Source organism: Chionomys nivalis, chromosome 12, assembly GCF_950005125.1.
Source record: "Chionomys nivalis chromosome 12, mChiNiv1.1, whole genome shotgun sequence".
Classification (NCBI taxonomy): domain Eukaryota; kingdom Metazoa; phylum Chordata; class Mammalia; order Rodentia; family Cricetidae; genus Chionomys; species Chionomys nivalis.
In genome coordinates, this window is record NC_080097.1 from 55,511,571 (window position 1) to 55,533,854 (window position 22,284).

Here is a 22,284-nt window from a genome sequence, read left to right on the forward strand (position 1 = left end):
GCACAAATATTAAGAATGTCTGAAAAATTGAGGCATAAGAATGTGTGTTTACAATTGAGGCCTGGGAACTCAGCTCATGGTGAGGCACTTATGCAGCATGCATGAGACCCTAGGTTCAATTTTCGTCACCAATAAAAACAACTGAATAACTAATTAACAAAAGAAATCCCCCCCCCCCCAAGATAGGGTTTCTCTGTGCAATAGCTCTGCCTGTCCTGGGACTCGCTCTATAGATCAGGCTGGGCTCGAACTCATAGAAATCCACCTGCTTCTGCCTCCTGAGTGCTGGGATTAAAGGCATGCACCACCACTGCCCAGCTAAACAAAAGAACTCTTATGCAAACCAAAGACAAGAGTGTCTCATGGACCAAATATATTAGCCTAATGCTGGATACAGAAGAAAGAATCAAATTAAACAAGGCAAAACCAAAAAGAGCAGGAAAAACAAAGGAAAGGAAGAGGACTAGCCAATGGGTACTAGCCAAGTTAGTTATAGTATGAAGTTATGGCGTAGCTGGGCATGATGGCACATGCCTATAATCCCAGCACATGAGAGTCTGAGGCAGGAGGATTAGAAATTTAAGGTCAGCCTGGGCTATGTAGTAAGAACGTGTCTCAACAAAAGACACATTTTTAGTGTGATGTATTACTTTACACTAAGAGAACCTCGTATTTTTCAAAGCTAGAAAAAAGGAATTGGAATGTTCTTAATAAATGATCAATGTTTGAAGAGATAGATATACTTAATTTGATTTAAGTATCATTTGTCAAAATGTCACATGGAACCTGTGGTGGTCTACACAAAAATGGCCCTTATGTATTTGAATGCATGGTCCATAACTGGTGGAACTGTTTAGGAAGGATTTAGGAGGTGTGGCACTGGGGGGTGAGTTTTGAGGTCTTAAAAAGCTTACATTGTTCACAGTAAGTTTTTTTCTCTCTCTGCCTTATGGTTTGTTGACCCAAATGTTACCTTTCAGCTACTTCTCCAGCTCCATGCCTACCTGCCTGTTGCTATGCTACTTGCCATGGTGGTCATGAATCCACCTTCTGAAACTGAGAGCCCAAATTAAATGCTTTCTTTTATAAGTTGCCTTGGTCATGGTCTATTGCTACAGCAATAGAAAGGTACTAAGACAGCACCCCATAAGTCTGAACAAATTTTATGATTTGTTAAAAAATCTTTTTCTAAATGCAACAAGAGGACTAGGGATGGGCTGGAGAGATGACTCAGCGGTTAAGAGCATTTCCTGCTCTTCCAAAGGTCCTGAGTTCAATTCCCAGCAACCACATGGTGGCTCACAACCATCTGTAATGAGATCTAATACCCTCTTCTGGCCTGCAGGCATACATGTAGACAGAATATTGTATACATAATAAATAAATATTTAAAAAAAAAGAGGACTAGGGATGGATGTGACAGAATACTGAACAGGCATATACAATGCCCTGGGTTTGATCCTTATCACTGGAGAAAAAAACAAAAAACAAAACAGACAAAAATGGAGACTTGGAATGGAGAGACCCTGGTAAACATAGTACTCAGTAGGCACACGGATACTTACAGAGTACGTTAAATCCAAGTTGATATTTTCTGGAGTCGTAACTTGCTCTCGTTGCCTCACCAGGACTCTCTCTTTTCTTCCTGCATCTTTTGCCTTTTCTAAGGCCTGAGATCAGATTTATACTTGGTTAAGATAGGCTGATGCTTTCATCAATATTCATGCATTTATACGATGCGTGACTGAATTCATCTTCCACCTCAGATTCCCGGATGCCCCTTTGTAGCCTCATACAAAATTCCCCGGAATATTGTTAAAATGGTGCTCTGAAATATAGAACTGCTTTGTTGGAAAAGGGTGTATTTACTGCAAGTTAATATTGTGCCACTCTTTCCTGCTACCTTTTGGACTTGATTACGCCTATGTAATTCTTTTTCCCTCCCAATTCCTAAGTGTTTTGAGTATTTTAATTCAATCTTAAAAAGTAGGCACTTGGATGGATTTTGTTTGGCATTGGGGATATTCAAAGTTCAGTAAACTATGAAATAATTATGTCCTAATATTACAAGAAATGAACCAAACACTAGTCCTGTGCAAGAGCAGCAAGTGCTCTTAACCCCTGAGCCATTTGTCCAGTCCAACACTGGTCTTTTTAAAGTGGAAACATTCTGTGTAGTACTTCTGAAACTCAGCTACCATGACTCCTGACACACACTGTGGGCTATAGAGGACTACTGCTACCCTACTGTGTAGTTAAACTACTTGCTGAAGAACCTGCCTTTAAGAGAATAATATAACAACCAACCTTTCTTGCTTTGGGCTTCCCATGTAGTCAACTTTACAACCTAAGCTAACGCATATTTGCAATCTTAAGCCATGTTCTCTTCCACACCCCTGACCCAGACAATGCATGTGTACCAGAAATTGAAAGCGACTTCCCAAAGTCTACAACAAGGTTGAAAGCAACCGTTGTGGATATTGGTCTACAGACAATAATTTGTATAGTATTATTGTTGTCTGGGTCAGTTGGGATCAGTTGCAGCCAGAGACTTAATCCCATGTAAAACTCTGCTAAAATTTCTGTAAAGAATCGAATTCCTTCCCCCATGTGATGCTTTCTGTGCTGTCTAGTACATGCAGGTGAAGTCCTTCATGAGGGATAGACACACAGAGACAGACACACAGAGACAGACACACAAGACAGACAAGAATACAAATGCAGTCACAGATTCAGACTCATACAACAGACAGAGAAGATGGACAGAAGACACAGGGAATGTGAAGCAGAGAATTCCAATCTGAACGCAATCTTGGTTAAACGACTCTAAAGTGGAAGGAAGGGCTTTTATTTCTTACTGCATTATTGGTAACTTGGGAATTAATCACTAATGCATTTAATCTGCACATTAAAAAGCAGATGAAATCCTGAAAGGTAAACCAGGATTTGTGGTTTACTTAGAAAAAAAAGCCGGTGAGGTTTCGATGAGAAGACAGAACTCAGGAAACTGGGCATGGTAGCACTCAGAAGATGAAAACGTGCAGGCAGGAGGATCAAGAATTCTAGGCTACTCTTGGCTCCAGTGAGATCCCGTCTCAGTGAAAAGGGGAAATAGTCCTCTATAGCCCACAGTGTGTGTCAGGAGTCATGGTAGCTGAGTTTTGGAAGTACTACACAGAATGTTTCCACTTTAAAAAGACCAGTGTCAGTGCTGGGCTGGACAGATGGCTCAGGGGTTAAGAGCACTTGCTGCTTTTGCACAGGACTAGGGTTTCGTTCCCAGCACCCACATGGCAGTTCCAACAATCCGTAACTCATGTTCCAGGGGATCTAACACATTTTTCTGGTCTCTACAGGCACTTCACACATGTGATTTACATATACACATACAGGCAAAACATTCTTAAACATAAAATATTAGTAAATCTTTGAAAAAACTATGTCAAAAACTGTAAAATCACTCAATTGTAGTATCCGAATTTGTAAAGCAAAATTCTCAAAATAATTGCCTTAGTCAAAGCCTAAGACCAGTCAATAGCAAAAAGAAAATGTGCACATGTACGTGCGTATTTAAAAGTAGATACGGACATCAACACATATGTCATAAGCCGTGCTTATGAACTCACCAGTTTTAAGTCCCCACAGCTGTTGGCGATACAGCTCTCCTCTACCAGCTCGTTCACTTTCTTCTCCAGCTGTCTGATCTTTTCTTCTGGGCTGTTGAGAAAACAGTGGGTGTCGTTTAAACCACTCAACCACTAAAATCTACACCACAAGTTACCTTTGGACATTGCCTAGTAATGCCATTAAGCTTTAAAGCTAGATTTCAAATTAAGATATACATGGAACTACAAAACAAACAAACAAACAAAAAAACCCTACTGAGCCGGGCGGTGGTGGTGCATGCCTTTAATCCCAGCACTCAGGAGGCAGAGACAGGTGGATCTCTGTGAGTTCGAGGCCAGCCTGGTCTACAAGAGGTAGTAGTTCCAGGACAGGAACCAAAAACTACGGAGAAACCCTGTCTCGAAAAATCCAAAAAAAAAAAAAAAAACCCTACTGTTGTTCTTAATAATTACATTAGTGAATTATTCATAATAAACATGAAAGCAAAATGAACATTTATTTAGCACCAGGTGTAATAATCACACACTGAACTAAACGTGCCACCCTAACAACATCAATTACTTCTCATAAAACACATGATTTGAGAACTGCAATTATATTTCTTTTTCTTTTTTTGGGTTTTTTTTTTTTATTTTTGGTTTTTTCGAGACAGGGTTTCTCTGTGGTTTTGGAGCCTGTCCTGGAACTAGCTCTTGTAGACCAGGCTGGTCTCGAACTCACAGAGATCCGCCTGCCTCTGCCTCCCGCGTGCTGGGATTAAAGGCGTGCGCCACCACCGCCGACTTGCAATTATATTTCAATGAAAGATAGAGAAAATTTTGCTCAAGAGCACAAAGTTAGCAAGTAATAGAGGCAGGATCTGGACCAGGCAGGCACACTGCATCGCTGCTCCAGAAAGAAGTGGCTGTGTTTTTTAGATCCTATGAAAAAATGAAAACTTCCCCTGTGGCTAGGAAAACAAAAGCTCATAAAAGAGATTTAAGATTATTTATAAAATTAAGAATGGTATAAAGAAAATGTCTAATGAGATTAAATAGTTTAAAAACTTGGCTCCTGGGCCCTGTGGTAGCACATTCCTTTGGGCAGTAGAGGAAGGCAGATCTATGACTTAGAGGCCCCCCGTGGTGCACATAAAGCATTCCATGCCAGACAAGGCTACATAGTTGAGATCCTGTCTCAAAAACACTAGGCAAACAAACAAACAAAATCCCAAACAGCCATCGAGGTTCCTTATGGGTGTGGTCACTGATAGGTCGACCATGTTCCAATAAATGGCTCATATCTATGCAGCAGTGGATTATAAAAAATATTTAAAAGATATTAAGTTGTTGAAAGGTGGTTTAGAAGTGTGGAAGAGTGGAAGAGTGAGGAAGTATATATGATCAGAATACATTGTATGCATGTATGCAATTCTCAAAGAATAAAAATAATGTATTAATTTTAAAAAGCCTTGATTTTACTAAGTACAAATTATCCTGGACCTGTAGATACAGCTCAGTTGCAGAACAATTCAATTGCTGGGCATGTGCAAGGTCCTATTCAATTTCTAGTAACACACACACAAAAACAATTGCCAAAGCAGTCACATTTGAAAATAATGTTAATGTTGATTTGCTACCACTTTCTTCCAGGAAAATAGTATAACTCTCTATATTTACACTGATACCTAAATAAAATCCCACTGAAGTTACATCCAAGTGCTGCGAGATATTTGATATTTGATTACACTGTGTAAAGATATGTCACTAATTGGTTTAATAAAAAGTTAAACAGCCAATGGCTAGGTATAGCTGGGACTTCTGGACAGAGAGAGCTCTGGGAAGAAGAAAGAAGAAGTTGCCAGCCTGATGTAGAGGGAGGAAAACATGCAGAGGAGAGGTAAAGACATACATCACGTGGCAGCGTGGAGATGAATAGCCATGGGTTAATGGGTTATAAGAGCTAGTGGGACAAGTCTAAGCTACACGCTTAGGATCTTTTATAATTAATAATAAGTCTCCATGTCATTTTTTTGTGAGCTAGCAGCCCAAAGAAAAATCCACCTACAATCAAGTAGATAACTCTCTTAATTCACTATAAATGGACTTTTTAAAAGAATACAGTACAGTTTTATCTATAGACTTCTATTCTGTGGGAGACTAAGACTATGCATGTTAGTAGTCTATAAAGAGCTTTAAATTCAAATTTAGCAACAGCATAACATGGAAACTTTTATTAAAAAATAGTGAAGGACTGGAGAGATGGCTCAGTGGCTAAGAGCATTAACTGCTCTTCCAGAAGACCAGGGTTCAATTCCCAGCACCCACAGGATAGCTCACAAGCTATCTGTAAAACCAGTTCTAGGGGATTTGATGTCCTTTTATGGCCTCTGTGGACAGCAGGTTTGCAAGTGGTACACAGACATAAATGCAGACAAAACACTTACATATTTAAAATAAAAAGAAATTTAAAAGTTTATAGGTTTACAGTGAAGTCTATATATACTCAACTTGTCTGAAACACTCCAATAAATGTTTTTTGTTTTGTTTTTTTGATTTTTCAGAAAGGGTTCCTCTGTGTAGCCCTGGCTATCTTGCAGCTCATTCTGTAAGACGAGGCTGGCCTTAAACACAAAGATTCACCTGCCTCTGCCTCCTCAGTGCTAGAGTTAAAGGCATATGCTACCACCATCCAGCTCCAATAAATGTTTTTAAATGTTATTTATAGATTGATATTAAACCAAAAACATTAATAAAAAATTTTAGCTAAAAATCTGTAAGAGAATTTTAAGAAGACACTCAAAGTAACTTATGCCCTAAAAAATACTAATGAAATAAAACGGATACGTAGACACTGTTAGGTATCTGACAAGCACCTGCTAGCTAGTACAGATCCCAAGATAGTGTAGAGCACCCCCCTCTCCCTCCCAGCAGTTGGCTCAGCCCTAAGCCTGTGTGTGATGCATCCGAGGTCTATGAGAAACAAAGGCACAAGAGTCTGTGGTAGAGAGAGCTGCCAAGCTCTTAGTTTTATTGAAAGGAACTGAAATGTTCAGCTTTCAGCTGCTCAACTTTTCAATTAAGTGTTATTCTGAGCTCTCTCCACTCTCTGGGCATCGCACGGATAAGCAGGCTCTTGGGAAAAGCCAAAAGGGTGGAGGAAAAGCCAAACAAGCGCTGATGTTATTGAGCAGTAAAATCAGCCACACCAGAACGGCCCTTCCTCCAGAACTCACACTGTGTAACACAATAAATGCTCTAATTATGTGTATATGTTTCCAGATTTCTATTCTTTGTGAGCAGTAAAAAACAGCCTAAATTACATTACTACTTAAGTAACACCTTTCCCCTCACTAGCCTGAATATAAAATAAACTGGTCATCTATAGAGGTTAGTCAAAAGGGTACTTATATAACATACACAATAGCCCTAAAGCTGTGTTCAAGAATTACAATTTTAAACAATAGGAGGGACTGGGGATGCAGTGTAGTAGGGTGCTCGCTGGCATGTATTAGGTTCTGGGCTAAACCTTCAGCATCACAAAGCCAACCAATCATTCTCTCTCTCTCTCTCTCTCTCTCTCTCTCTCTCTCTCTCTCTCTCTCTCTCTCTCTCACACATACACACACACACACACACGAGTGCATACTCGCACTCTCACACACAGTAACTAACAACGTGCACCCCAGAACTTGACAAACTGAGTTTGTCTCAGCCACACCCTTAATCAACCTCAGCAGGTGAAGTCCCTGGGCTTGCACTCCTTCTCTCAACCTGTGACACATTTATTTTCATGTGTGAAGCTCCTCAGTGCCTGCACACAGGAAACTCACTAACTGCTAGCGGCTCTTCATGTGCAGGGTGTGCATCAAGGGCCATAGGCAGCGTGAGTGCACACAGGGTGAACCCTGAAGCTTTCAGGTTTCTGTCTAGATAACTATAAAGAGTTAATTCTCTAGAAAACGCAATGCTCAGGCTAAGGCTGTGGCTTGGCAATAAAGCACATGCACAGCAAATGCAAAGTCCTGGGTTGACGCCAGCACCACACACATATACAAAATGAAACTGCTCAGTAAATAATATGGCAAACTAGCTTGCTATTTTTCTCTTAAATTTTCTTTGAAAAATACCCTTTTAAAAGAAGTGTATCATTTATAATCCTGTTTGGCCTTCAAGAGAATTCTAACTCTTGAAAGTTAGATCACAACTTCAATCAACTAACAATCCAGCGAAATCGCACGATTTCACATGTCTATTCCTAGATTTTTATTTCTCTGCTACGTTCAAGAGTTGGGGATGGAGTCTCATCAGCACGCTGCTCACACAAGCTTAAATTATCTACCTAGAAAAGAAAAGCATGCAGCAGCAGGAGCAGCAGCAGCAGGAGGCCTTACGTACCTATCTTCGTTTTTAGCTTCCAAAGGAGGAGCAGGGCCCCTGGACTGGCCGAAGGGATCAAATGCAGAGCCTGAGACACAATTCAAGAATTTATGATCCAGCAAAGTTGAAGAGAATCTTGTACATAATAAATTATCATTTATTATATGGTATAAGCTCAACAGGCAAAATACTTTATCACACAAAAATATTTTATGGAAACTGTTAAGTTTCTGTTTTTGTTTTGAGACAGGATTTCTCTGTATAACAGCCCTAGCTGTCCTGGAACTACCTCTTGGAGACCAGGCTGGCCTGGAACTCACAGAGATCCGCCTGCCTCTGCCTCCTGAGTTCTGGGATTAAAGGCGTGCGCCACCACTGCCAGCCTCTTAAGATTTTTAATGCACATGAAATGATAAACAGAATTTACAGATTAACAAAAACAAAAATAGATTGCTCTCTCTGTATTTACTTTCTCCCTTCATAGGTCTGTATTTCTAGTGTGAATTCTAAATTATCAAGTACGTAAGGTATAACCTGGGATTAACTTTCCAAGTTTTCTTACTAGTATGATAAACACTATTTTTTTGTTGGTTTTATTTTTAATTATTTAACCTATATATTTAAAGGATATTTCCACCTTTCATTTTTAAGATCAAATTTAACTTATATAAACCATATATTAGGTGCATACTTCAACACATTTTCACAAATTACAGTGGTGTAACTACTACCCCAAGTGAGCTACAGTACAGTGTCACCAGTCCTTTCCTCTTGGCCGTCTGTTTGAGCAGGCTTTGCACATGTAGTCTGGGCTAGAGACCCTGCGGACACCGTTAGTGTCCAAGTGCTGGGGTTACAGGTATGAACCACCGCAGTCAGCTTACCCCTTTCTTTCTCAATGGTACCTAAAATCATGGTGCATCTTGTAATCAATGGCATGTTTGATCTTATTTAAAATGGAAATGATATGCACATACAATGATGGGGACAGGTGCTGAGGAAATGAACCAACCTCTCAAAGCTGACTTGGAAAAGCCAGCTGCTCTCACTGCCGTCATGGGTCGAGCAACTCCATCCTTCAAAGAACAAGAATCATTTAAAACTTATGAATAAGAATTATACTTATGGACAGCTCTGCATATAATGCACAGCCTACTTTAGTCCTGGTTTTTAATAAATGATTTATTTATAACATTTTTTTCTGTAAATTGTTGTTTTGCTTGCATCTCTGTCTGTGAGGGTTCTGGGTCCCCTGGAACTGAAGTTATAGACAGTTGTGAACTGCCATGCGGGAGCTGGGAATTGAACCTAGGTCCTCTGGAAGAGGAGCCAGTGCTCTTAACTGCTGATCTCTCCAGCCCCTTTAGCCCTGATTTTTAGGAACCTGTTCCTCAAGCCTTACTTCTGCATCCCCGTGCAGCAACCCTATTGCTTTGTCGCTCCCCTCTAAAATTTCAATGCCTTGACCCAGTGTAGGCCCATATTTCTATATGGTGTGGCAGCCAGGCACTAAAGCCATAGGTCTGATCTGAGGTAGTCACGTAGCCCTGCAGACAGGCTATCTCTGCCTAACAAGGGGTCAGGATGTTGTTGCTCCTTTCTTTGTAATTTGGAGGATGCCTTATAGAGAAGCTGATTCAAGCCTACATGACAGCTAGCATACACAGCAGACAGGTAGATGCGGACGTGACAAAACACCATTCACCTGGTTACCTGGAGGACAGGTCTGGTGTATTTTCTCGCTCAGTTTATGTGTTGGTATAAAAGTTGTTTGGATAATAAACGCGGGGAGATCTTGAGGAGAGAAGAATCCTGAGATGCCCTTCCGTGATGACCATGTAAGCTGTGTCTGATTATTCCTTGCGGCTCCGTACCAGTCCAATTAGGGAAAATAGTTATCTATGTTGGGGCCCACGGACTCTAACAACTCAGCTAGTCTCCTCTTGGCTATAAAAGGACTAACTAGTTTATCTGTCAGCTGCTCCTGTGCTTCTGGCTGATCTCCCATACGCTACAAGAGAGTCCATAGAAACTGTTGTACAGGGTAGCACAGGAGAACGAGTTCCAGATACCCCAGAACAGTAAAGCATCGGTCTATGTCGACTCCACCAGACTCTCACTTGAGACTGCAGCATACCAATCCCAAGAAAGCGTGCTTCTGAAGATTCAAGGCAGCCCAAATGTTACCACACAGTGTAAAGGTGATACTATGTAAGTAACATCCTTGTTAGAACTGTTAAAATACAAGAAGAGGAAAAACTTTGGGGATAAAGTCTAAGTCACAAAATAAACCACAAGGCAGACATACCTGAATAGTCCCTGTCATTGGTCTTCCCATTGATGATGCCAGGGATGTCTTAGACTAATAAACAAAAGAGCAAGTTAAACCGAGTCCTAAACAGCTGCCTGAAACTTTACAAATCAAACTGCAGGCATTTCTTGCTATCTACCCTTAACACAATTTTTTCCCATCTGTCATTTAATAGTGTGGGATCAATTTGTAAAACTCTTAAACAGGGGTCAGCAAACAACCGCCCACCTGCCTTGTGAACAGGGTTTACTGGACTACAGCAAAGCCCCACCCATTTACACACTACCTGTGGCTGCTTTTGTATTACAAACACCACTGCATGGACACTTGTGACAAAGACCATTTGATCTGCAAAACTGGAAATATCTGTCCCTTCACCACCTCTTACTGTGAAGCAAGACCAAATGTAACTCCATCCTCAGACTTCCTGCAGGAAGCTGCTTTCCTACCCCTGTAAGGCATGCTGTGAAGGCAAACGCTCTGGGCCTCTGGGCTGTGAAGCCATTTTGCTGACCTTAGAGTACGTGATCATAAATATTTTAAAAAGCTTCTCCACTGCAGTCTTGCTTTTTTCTACCATCCTTTCTTATTTTGTGTAAGTCAGAACATACTTAGGTAAATTAAACAAGATTAAAAGGATTACTACTCCTAGGGAGTTTAGGACTATTTTCCCCAAACAGTGGAGAAGATAAAACCCAGACATACATCCCTGAAACGTTTTCTTAAATTTCATCTTATCATTGGTTAAGTTCTCATAAACACTGTTATGTTTATATAACATCTTCATGTAGAACTCATGAATGGACTGTATACAAGAGTCGGTTATATTATGTAAGAAACAGAAATCAGTAACAAACAAGGTCTACAAATAGAAAGGGCAATAAAATACAACTGTGCAAAAATCAAACTTACCAAAATATTCAAAGCTATTACTCAAATTAGACTTTTTAATATGTGTAACTATGTATCTGGGTCATGACTTGACAAAGCCCAAACTATTTACAATTCTTGCATATGAACTTACATATATTTTAAGAAGCATCTTAATATTTTCCATAAGAACCTACCCCATATCCAGTGGCTAAGGGTCTGCTGACTGCTGTGCTTGGTATTTTAGCAGTTACCTTGGGGAGGAAAAGGGGCATTGTCAGCAGTACTCAGATCAGACAATGTACTAGAAAATGCAGACTCAGTGCTAAAGAAATGTTTTATTTGGTGGTCCTCCCCCAGGGAAGAGCACACCAACCAGCTGTCTGATGCCAAATGGTCATACATGCAAGTAACATTATATGAACTGAGCAGGTTATATTTAAGAATACACACACACACACACACACAGGCATGCGATAACAATGAAAAAAGAGCCCATGAATTAAAAGGAGAGTGGGGAGGGGTATATGGAAGGGTCTGGAGAGAAGGAAGGGAGAAAATGTAATTACAACCTCAAAGAGAGAGAGAGAGAGAGAGAAATGTCATACTTAGAATAATTGCTTAAATACTAGGGAGTTTAGTTACTGAATGTGCTAGAAGGAGACTCAGTCTTCATTTTAAAGGAAAGGGGCTTTGGGGTGAACTGAGATCCTAACAAGTAAGTTCAGTTTCTATGCTTGCATCCACCACTCATTCAAAATGCATGCTACATACTACATGCATGCATGTTGTGGTACTACAGCCACAGAACCCAACAACAGACGCAGGCTCTGGAGTCTACGGGATTGGAATCCCTTTTCTCCCTCACTATATTTACTATCTTTGAGACCAAATGGATACTGAATACAAAGGATACAAATATCACATCATACAATTGGAACTAGGATCAAAAGGGAGTACGTCAAAGTGTCCTCAGCAGGTTAGTCGCTGGACATAACTGATTATCGTTCAAAAAGGAATTCTATCGAATAGAAGATCCGGACTTTAACCCACAAACCTATGAACACCTGATTTTCGATAAAGGAGCTAAAAGTATACAATGGAAAAAAGAGAGCATCTTCAACAAATTGTGCTGGCAAAACTGGATGTCAATCTGTAGAAGAATGAAAATAGATCCATATCTATCACCATGCACAAAACTCAAGTCCAAATGGATTAAAGACCTCAATATCAGTCCGAACACACTGAACCTGATAGAAGAGAAAGTGGGAAGTCCTCTACAACACATGGGCACAGGAGAACACTTCCTACGTATAACCCCAGCAGCACAGACATTAAGGGCATCATTAACTAAATGGGACCTCCTGAGACTGAGAAGCTTCTGTAAAGCAAAGGACACTGTCACTAAGACAAAAAGGCAACCCACTGACTGGGAGAAGATCTTCACCAACCCCGCAACTGACAAAGGTCTGATCTCCAAAATATATAAAGAACTCAAGAAACTAGACCGTAAAAGGCTAATCAACCCAATTATAAAATGGGGCACTGAGCTGAACAGAGAATTCTCAACAGAAGAAGTTCAAATGACCAAAAGACACTTAAGGGCATGCTCAACTTCTTTAGCGATCAAGGAAATGCAAATCAAGACAACTTTAAGATACCATCTTACACCTGTCAGAATGGCTAAAATCAAAAACACCAATGATAGCCTTTGCTGGAGAGGTTGTGGAGAAAAGGGTACACTCATCCATTGCTGGTGGAAGTGCAAACTTGTGTAACCACTTTGGAAAGCAGTGTGGCGGTTTCTCAGGAAATTCGGGATCAACCTACCCCTGGACCCAGCAATATCACTCTTGGGAATATATCCAAGAGATGCCCTATCATACAACAAAAGTATATGCTCAACTATGTTCATAGCAGCATTGTTTGTAATAGCCAGAACCTGGAAACAACCTAGATGCCCTTCAATAGAAGAATGGATGAAGAAAGTATGGAATATATACATATTACAGTACTACTCAGCAGTAAAAAACAATGACTTCTTGAATTTTGCGTGCAAATGGACGGAAATAGAAAACACTATCCTGAGTGAAGCCAGACCCAAAAAGAGGAACATGGGATGTACTCACTCATATTTGGTTTCTAGCCATAAATAAAGGACATTGAGCCTATAATTCGTGATCCTAGAGAAGCTAAATAAGAAGGTGAACCCAAAGAAAAACATATAGGCATCCTCCTGAATATTAACCTTCATCAGGCGATGAAAGGAGACAGAGACAGAGTCCAACACTGGAGCACCGGACTGAAATCTCAAGGTCCAAATCAGGAGCAGAAGGAGAGAGAGCACGAGCAAGGAACTCAGGACCGCAAGGGGTGCACCCACACACTGAGACAATGGGGATGTTCTATCGGGAACTCACCAAGGCCAGCTGGCCTGGGTCTGAAAAAGCATGGGATAAAACCAGACTCACTGAACATAGCGGACAATGAGGACTACTGAGAACTCAAGAACAATGGCAATGGGTTTCTTTCTTTTTTTTTTTTTTTTTAAATATTTATTTATTTATTCTGTATACAATATTCTGTCTGTGTGTATGTCTGCAGGCCAGAAGAAGGCACCGGACCTCATTACAGATGGTTGTGAGCCATCATGTGGTTGCTGGGAATTGAACTCAGAACCTTTGGAAGAGTAGGCAATGTTCTTAACCACTGAGCCATCTCTCCAGCCCCGGCAATGGTTTTTGATCCTACTGCATGCACTGGCTTTGTGGGGGCCTAGGCAGTTTGGATGCTCACCCTACTAGACCTGGATGGAGGTGGGTGGTCCTTGGACTTCCCACAGGGCAGGGAACCCTGATTGCTCTTAGGGCTGACGGGGGAGGGGGACTTGATGGGGGAGGGGGAGGGAAATGGGAGGCGGTGGTGGGGAGGAGGCAGAAATCTTTAATAAATAAATTAATTAAAAAAAAGGAATTCTATTTCTTGCTGTTTTGGACCGTTTTACCACATCTTTCTACTAAGAACAACTAAAAAAGGTGGAGACAAAGATGTTTGTTTAAAGACAATTCCCAGCAACCACAAGGTCGCTCACAACCATCTATAATGAGATCTGGTGCCCTCTTCTGGCCTGTAGGCATACATGCATGCAGAATACTGTATACATAATAAATATTTTTTTTAAAAAAGGAAGAACTTGAGCCTGTATCTTACACCACACACATAAAATTAATTCAAAATATATTAAAGAGCAAAACCTACAAATTTTCTGGGAAAAAATATAGAAGAAAGTTTACAGCCTTAGCCTCGGCGATGATTTCTAGGACATGACACCAAAGCATAAGCAATAAGGTAGACAAATGGCACTGCATCGAGTCAAAAGCCTTTCAGTACCAGAGAATATAATCAACATGTAAATAGCCCACAGAACGGGAGGAAAACTTTGAAAATCATGGATCTGAAAGAGATCAACAGACACTATAATGGTGAACCCAGAAGACCATTTACCAAGTAAAGGGGTGTGCCACACCCAACACACTAATACTGCAGATCCCACCATGAGGTGTCTAGTAGTCCAGGGTGTAGAAACAAAGACCTGAGTGGAGCTACTGAGTGCTGGGGAAGGAAAAGCTGGCAGGGGCGCTATTTAATGTGCAGGAGTCTTAGGTCTGCAAGGAGGCCATTCTGCAGCGCTGTCTCATGACAGCGTAAGCAAACTTAGCACTACTGGGTTGCACACGAGTACATGTAAATGATTACGATGGTGAATTTTATCACATGATTTCTATAGCTTTATTTTTAAGTTGCTTACTGGAGGTCTTCTGCCATGACTGGTTCTCACCGCTTGCTGAAAACCGGTGTCATTCTCCAACTCCTAAAATAAAAAGACAAATTCAAGTAAACATGACAAAATTTAAACTCTTCTGATTTATATCCAAGACCCTTTATAATTCATCTTACCACAGAGCTGGTTTTCACTAAGATTCTTGAAGCTAATGCTGGAGACTGAACTCAGGGCTTTGTGCATGCCAGGCAAGCACTCTATCAGCTGAGCTGCATTCCCAGCCTTATGATCCTTGGGGACCACAAGACAACCTTGTATGTCAACACATCCCAAATTAGTGAGTAGAGACTGGAACAGCAAAACAAACTGAGGCTGGAGAGATGGCTCACTGATTAAGAGCACTTGCTGCTCTTGTGAAGGACCTGCGTTTGGTTCCCAGCACCATGGCTCAGTTCTAGAGGAGCTGATGTCCTCTTCTGACCTTTGCAGGCACCAGGCACACACACAAACCAATCAAAACTTAGGTATCTCTGGGTTATCCGGGTCTTTCACTTCTGCGATAGCTAGCGCTGAAGAGTCCAAAGGCACAGCTACCCTGGTTCAGTCACAGGAGCTTTCTTTCTCATGATTGTCCCTTCTGCTGTAGCCACTGTCACGGTAGGAATTATGAGGTTCTTCATGAAATACTTTCCTACTTTTAATACTTTACTTAATCTGAAGCACATAAAAAGTAACAATCAATTACACCCCAAATCCTCATGAACCAGCTGAATTGGTTAACAAAAGACCAATATAAAAAATGTCTTTACCTCAGTATCATAGGCTGGATTGTAGTCATTAAAACCAGAATAAAGATCGTCCTCATCTGTTTCTGGCGCCAGGTGCACATTTTCCATCATCTGTGCCTATAAAAGCAGTATAAAAGCATTCCTGGTATAAGAATTCACTTTCCAGATGCTATGAACTGAACCCAGAGCCTCACAAGCCACACCCAAAGAAACAATTCTTAGCTCAGTTAAATTCATTTATATTTTACAGCATGTTTTTTTCCAAATTCCCCAAACTGTCAAAACGCACATCTACTACCCTCATTGCATACTTGTTCCACATCTTCTATGTAAGTAACAGGCAACAGAGAGGTTAAAATCAAGTACAGAGGCCGGGCGGTGGTGGCGCACGCCTTTAATCCCAGCACTCTGTAAGTTCGAGGCCAGCCTGGTCTACAAGAGCTAGTTCCAGGACAGGAACCAAAAAGCTACGGAGAAACCCTGTCTCGAAAATCCAAAAAAAAGAAAAAAAAAAGTCTGCTGCTTCATACTATTAACCTTTTATGGCCTAGAGAGTCTACTCTAGAATAATTTTGTAACAGAAATGAAAACATGTGTGCCAAAATATTAATGTAAGAATGTTTATAGCAATGTTATTTATTTGTTTGTTTGTTTGTTTGTTTGTTTCTCGAGACAGGGTTTCTCTGTAGCTTAGGAACCTGTCCTTGAACTAGCAAGGCATGCGCCACCACCACACGGCTTCAGTTATTCTTTGAAATTTTATATCAAAAGAAAAAAAAATCTAAACAAATGTCCAAACATAAGGTACATGTGGTATATTTAAGGGAAAGTTTAATGTCTGTAATTTACTTTGAAAAGCACAAAAAGGGGCTGGAGAGACGGCTCAGTGGTTAAGAGCATTGCCTGCTCTTCCAAAGGTCCTGAGTTCAATTCCCAGCAACCACATGGTGGCTCACAACCATATGTAATGAGGTCTGGTGCCCTCTTCTGCCCTGCAGGCATACACACAGACAGAATATTGTATACATAACAAATTTTAAATAAAAGCACAAAAAGGTGTGTGTATACACACACACATATACATAAATATACACACACACACATACTTGGTGGCTTTTTTTGTTTTGTTTTTGATATGCCTACCTTTGATGACCTGGCCAGTTTCACAAGTGTTTTTTGTTTTGTTGCATTGTTTGGTGGGGGCTGGTTGTTTTCTGTTTGTTTTATTCTTTTTTGAGATGTAACCCTGGCTGGCCTAGAACTAATTATATACACCAGGCTGGCCTCGAACTCTTCAAAATCTGCCTGGTTCGGCCTCCCAAGTGCTTGAACTAAAGACATGTGCCACCATGCGCAATAGAACACTCAGCTTTGAATCTCTTGGTTTGTGTAGCTGTGGAGCATTTCTGGGTCAATGTAATAGTGAACCATGACCACTGTTCTCTTCAGCTCTCTTAAAAGATCAAAACTCGGGAGCTGGAGAGATGGCTCAGTGGTTAAGAGAATTGACTGCTCTTCCAGAGGTCCTGAGTTCAATTCCCAGCAACCATATGGTGGCTCACAACCACCGGTAATAAGATCTGGTGCCAACTTCTAGACAGGGACACGTGCAGGCAGACCACTGTATACATAATAAATAAATAAATCTTTAAAAAAAAAAGATCAAGACTCTCCCTTTTAAACTACCGTAAAGAGAACTGTGGCACTCTAAGGAAGTAGATGTTGAAGACTCAGAATTTCAAGGTCAGTCTTAGCTACATAGCAAGTTAGAGACCAGCTTAGATTTCAATAAATAAATTATATCATTGGGTTTCAGTATATCCAAAAGGTATACAACCATCATTGCTATCCAATTCCAGAACATTTTCTTCACCCTATAAAAACAGAAACCTGAGGCTCTTTAGCAATTACATCCCATCCCTCCTTTTCCCAGCCCCTGAAAGCCACTCAATAACGTCCTGCCTTTATAGATGAGCCAGGTCCAGACATTTCATGTGCAGGAAACCATGCAGCATGTAGCAGTTAAGTCTAGCTTCCTTCATTTAGCATGTCTTCAGGGTTCATGATACAGTTTCATTATACTGCATTCTTTTGCATGGCTCAATAACAAATTTACAACATTGGTGTATACCCAGGAGAATTGAGCATACATTCAACTAAGGCTAGAAAGATGGTTCAGTGGTGTAAGCACTTGCTGCTTTTCCAGAGGACCCGAGTTCAGTTTCCAGCACCCATGTTAGCAACTCCCAATGCAGACACCTAAATTTAAAAAAGAAAGTGTATTCATGTAAAAACTTGTATATAAACATTCATAACAGGGTTATTCATAAAAGTTCTCAAGTAGAGCCAACCCAAGGTATGGAATTGCTGGGTCATAAAGCAACTTTGTTAGCTTATGAAACAACTGCCCATTTTCTGAGCAGAGTGATAAATATTATACCATCCTAATCAATGCCACTGCTTTTTGTCCATATACACACTATATAGGCCACCTGCCCATTAGCCACACAGCAGCTATCGCAGTTGTCAGATTAACTGTTTCGGTATTGCAGTCCTTGTTTTTTCTTCTCTTTGGTCCCAAAGCACAAGAACAGAGCTGTTGGCAATTCAAACATGCCAAAGAGAAGCAGGGAAGTATCGTCTTTAAGTACCAACTCACTTTATTAAAGAAGAGTGAATACAGAACAAAAAAAGTTTAGAAAAACAGAACATACATTACTTTCATTACAGTATACTACAATAATTTTCTATTTTACTATTGCTTTCAATCTCTTAAAGTGCCTAATTTATAATTTAAATTTTATCATAGGTATATATGTATATGAAGAAACAGAAACAGCAAGGCCAGGCATGGCGATGCACACCTTTGATCATTCAAAAGGCAGAGGCAGGTGGATCTCTGTGAGTTCAAGGCCAGTCTGGTCTACAAAGCAAGTTCCAGGACAGCCAGCTCTTACACAGATAAACCTTGTCCTGAAAAACTAAAAAACACTCTATTTCCTCGATAATTTGGAGTTGTGTGTCATCATTCTCTTAATAAAATTGTTTATTTGCCAAAAAAACCTAAAAAACAAAACAAAAAGCATATGAAAGGTTCAGCGTGGTATGAGGTCTTGGACTACATCCTCTACACACAAGAGGGAAAGACTGTGCTAACCAGGACCTCTCAAACCTGAGCATGCTCCAGAAGTTTAAAGGTTTCTTCATTTCAGACAGCCGCTCTCCAGCCATCTATGCTTCTGATTCAGGAAATCTTAAGAAGATCCTTTGATGTCTCAGAACATAAATTTATTGGGATTTCTTTGGAATGGGGGTATTTTTGCTTCTGAGACAGGGTCTTATGTGGCCTAGGCTGGTCTTGAACTCATTACATAGCCAAGGCTAGCCCTGAACTCCTGCTTCTATCTCCCAAGAGCTGGGGTGAGAGATATGAGTTATTTTGCCCAGTCAGAACATGAATTTCTTTTTTGCAGGTATGGTTGTTCCTGCATGTGAGTATACACATGTGCATATGTTTTATGTGTTGTGGGTATGGTTGTTCTTGCATGCATGTGTAGACATGTGGGTATGTGTGCCTGTGGAGGGGAGAGGTCACCCTGGGGTGTCATCATCTGCAGGCACTGCCTACCTTGGTTTCTGAGACGAGCTCTCTCACTGGGCCCTGGATCAGATTCAGCCAAGTTGGCTGAGCAGTGAGCAGCACAAGTCCTCCGGTCTTCACTTTCCAAAGCTGAGATTACAAGCATGTGCCAGTGACTACACGACACTTTTAAAGTGGGATGCTGGGACCAACTCAGGTTCTCATGCTTTTGCAGCAAGAACTTTACGCACTGAGTCATCTCCCCAGTCCTAGATTCCAAACAGGATCCAAGTGATGCTGACGCTGCTGGTTCAGGGACCACACAGTTTTTTGGTTTTCGTTTGTTTGTTTTGTTTGGTTTTGGATTTTTGAGACAGGGTTTCTCTGTAGCTTTGGGACCTGTCTGGAACTAGCTCTTGTAGACCAGGCTGGCCTCGAACTTACAGAGATCCGCCTGCCTCTGCTTCCTGAGTGCTGGAATTAAAGATGAGCATCACCACTGCCCAACTGGGACCACACTTTCAGAATCACAAGCTGAAGAATTTTCTGCTTACAAACCTTTCTGATGTCCATTTAACTTATTCATAAGGCATTGAAACAATCAGCTTTTAAAACTAGACCTCCTTTCTTCTGGGTTACAACCAGATTTAAACACACCTAGGAGACATCATAGACAGCTGAACAGATCAATACTGGAATACACCAGTTTTAAAGATGTGGAAAGCAAGGTTAGGAAAGATTAAGTGGATTAATTACTCTTTACAAACAACCATGAGTGGCTAACAACTCAGTAATAGTACAACTCAGGGCTTCTAGATTTTCCAAAGTGTTCTGAAAATAATTTGGGATACTGTCATCTCGATATTGCCAATGAAACCATTTTGCATGGGAAAGTTCTATATATTTCTACCATGATAGACAGTCCAGACTCAAAATGTCAATTGTAGTTTCTCCAAAACTCATAATCAGAGTAGAGAATAAAAAGTCTATAAAGAGCAAAAGCTGTGCCAGGCAGTGGTGGCGCATGCCTTTAATCCTAGCACTCGGGATGCAGAGGCAGGCTGATCTCTGTGAGTTCGAGGCCAGCCTGGTCTACAGAGGTAGTTCCAAGACAGCCGGGGCTGTTACACGGTAAAAGCCTGTCTCGAACTACCACCCTGCCTTAAAAAAAAAAAAAAAAAAAAAGCAGTGGAATTTTAGGGGTAGAATCCTGGGAAAACAGTAGGTAGATTCAGCCACCTTTATCTGTGCATCTTTGGATTCAACCAGCTGCAAACTGAAGATACTTGGGAGAAAAATTTATCTTTACTAAACATAGACTTTTTTTTTTGGTTTTTCCTTTTCACCATTCCCTGAACAACTCAGTATAAAGATTATTTATGTAGCAATGAATATCTAAGATGACAGAGTTGGAAAACGGCTTAGAAACAATGTAAATATCATACCACCTTATACATGTGAGTGAGCACCTGAGAAGTTTGGTATCCCGGGAAAGTGGGTGTCTAGAACCAACCCCTAGAGGATATGCTTTTATCTTTGTGAGACTGTGCTTACTGCTTTCTTTTCTGTACTTCTGTATTCGGTCCTGATTACTAGGAAATTTCAAAGGTTGACCTGAGGCAAGTATTAGAAATATTCGCTGTTACCCACTGTGAAACTCTGAAAGTTTCACTGGTGCCACGGCATCGCCAACTCGTGTCACTCTGGCCCGCGTCGCCACGCCTGGAGGAGCAGGGATGTCCACTAACAAAGTACAAAGTGTTGGCTACGGACGCGCATTCGCCAGAGCGTGGCTGGGGAGCCACCAGCCCGTCTGTCCTCGCGACCCCGCCGGCCGCTCACGCACCGGGCAGGGAGCAGGAGCAGGGCGGGCGGCCACGAGGATCCGGGCCCTTCCCCTACCTCGCGCCGAGGGGAGCGGGCTGACCGCGAGTGGGCCGGGAGAAGACGCGACGCCTGAGCCTCCGCAGGCCAGAGCTGGACGCCCAGCCGTTGCCAGGCGCGAATCCAAGGAAGCCGCTCCCACAGTCCTCTGCGCCGCCTGGGCGAGGCCGGAAGCTCAGGACCGGAAATGCAGGGCTGCCGGGAACTGTGGACCGCGGAGGCGGCCAGCCTAGTGCTTCTCGGGCTTTGTCACTGGCCGGGAGTTGCCTAGTACGCTGGGGTAATCACAGAAGAAAACAAAGGTCGTGTGACCCTCGAAGCAATCCCATCTCGAGAGCGGGCGACCAGAGCGTGATGGCCGGGTGAATGGAATGTGTCCCGGAGTCACCCATCACCCACAACTTGGGAACCTTGGCTGTTTTCTGTGGAACGTTGCGTCTATAGAGATAATAGTCAAAACACGATAAATTGTCAGATGTGTCGGGGTTCTTTCTAGATAAGTTTAGTCTGGAGAATTAATAAAAGCAGTGCCATGCTAGGTGTGATGACGCACGTCTGTAATCCCATCACTTGGGAGGTGGAGACCGGACGATGGGAATACAAGGCTAACAGGGCGACGCAAGACCTTGTCTTAATAGCAAAATAATGTTTCCCTCCGGAACAAAAGCCGGGCATGTTGACTTGAAGTCCGTTATAAAAGACCGAGGTTTCCTAACCTTGAATTGCTCGGTTGTGTCAGGAAGTCATTGAGTTTGTAGCATCCACCTTACCCATCACGGTACAGATGGAGATGGGATAGGGGACAAACTGTTTGGTTGATCAGGCTCAGGTTACTTGGTATGCCTTGGAGATTAAAGCCCTTCGTTCTGATCCAAGTGTTTTGTAACAGCATTCAGAAGGCAACAGTGTTTAGCTAATGTATTAGCTTGCAAGTGGGATAAATCCTACAGTTACAGTAGCTGGCTACTGCATCACTTCGAGCAAATAGTCAATAATTATATGTTAAATTATATATCACTAAATTATAGTGAATATCATAGAGCTCTTATTTCAAGTTCTGCACTTCAATGCAGAAAGATTAAAAA

The 22,284-nt window shown here is 41.5% G+C and overlaps 1 protein-coding gene across 3 annotated transcripts in view; it reads right to left on the minus strand.

Annotated features, from left to right (window-relative positions):
- Window positions 1-21,329, minus strand: part of Ift88 (intraflagellar transport 88) — a 106,493-nt gene extending 85,164 nt beyond the window's left edge. For 2 of the 3 annotated variants that reach the window (XM_057786582.1, XM_057786580.1), the window contains exons 1-9: window positions 21,218-21,329; window positions 15,757-15,852; window positions 14,975-15,037; window positions 11,364-11,420; window positions 10,294-10,347; window positions 8,998-9,061; window positions 8,004-8,073; window positions 3,627-3,717; window positions 1,566-1,670 (exon numbers count right to left, since the gene is read on the minus strand). In XM_057786582.1, coding sequence (XP_057642565.1) covers window positions 1,566-1,670; window positions 3,627-3,717; window positions 8,004-8,073; window positions 8,998-9,061; window positions 10,294-10,347; window positions 11,364-11,420; window positions 14,975-15,037; window positions 15,757-15,846 — 594 coding nt within the window. In that variant the 5' untranslated portion in view covers window positions 15,847-15,852; window positions 21,218-21,329. Of the gene's footprint in view, window positions 1-1,565; window positions 1,671-3,626; window positions 3,718-8,003; window positions 8,074-8,997; window positions 9,062-10,293; window positions 10,348-11,363; window positions 11,421-14,974; window positions 15,038-15,756; window positions 15,853-20,965; window positions 21,172-21,217 lie in introns of those variants that run through there. The other variant, XM_057786581.1, reaches the window with a different exon arrangement.
- Between the last annotated feature and the right edge of the window lie 955 nt (window positions 21,330-22,284).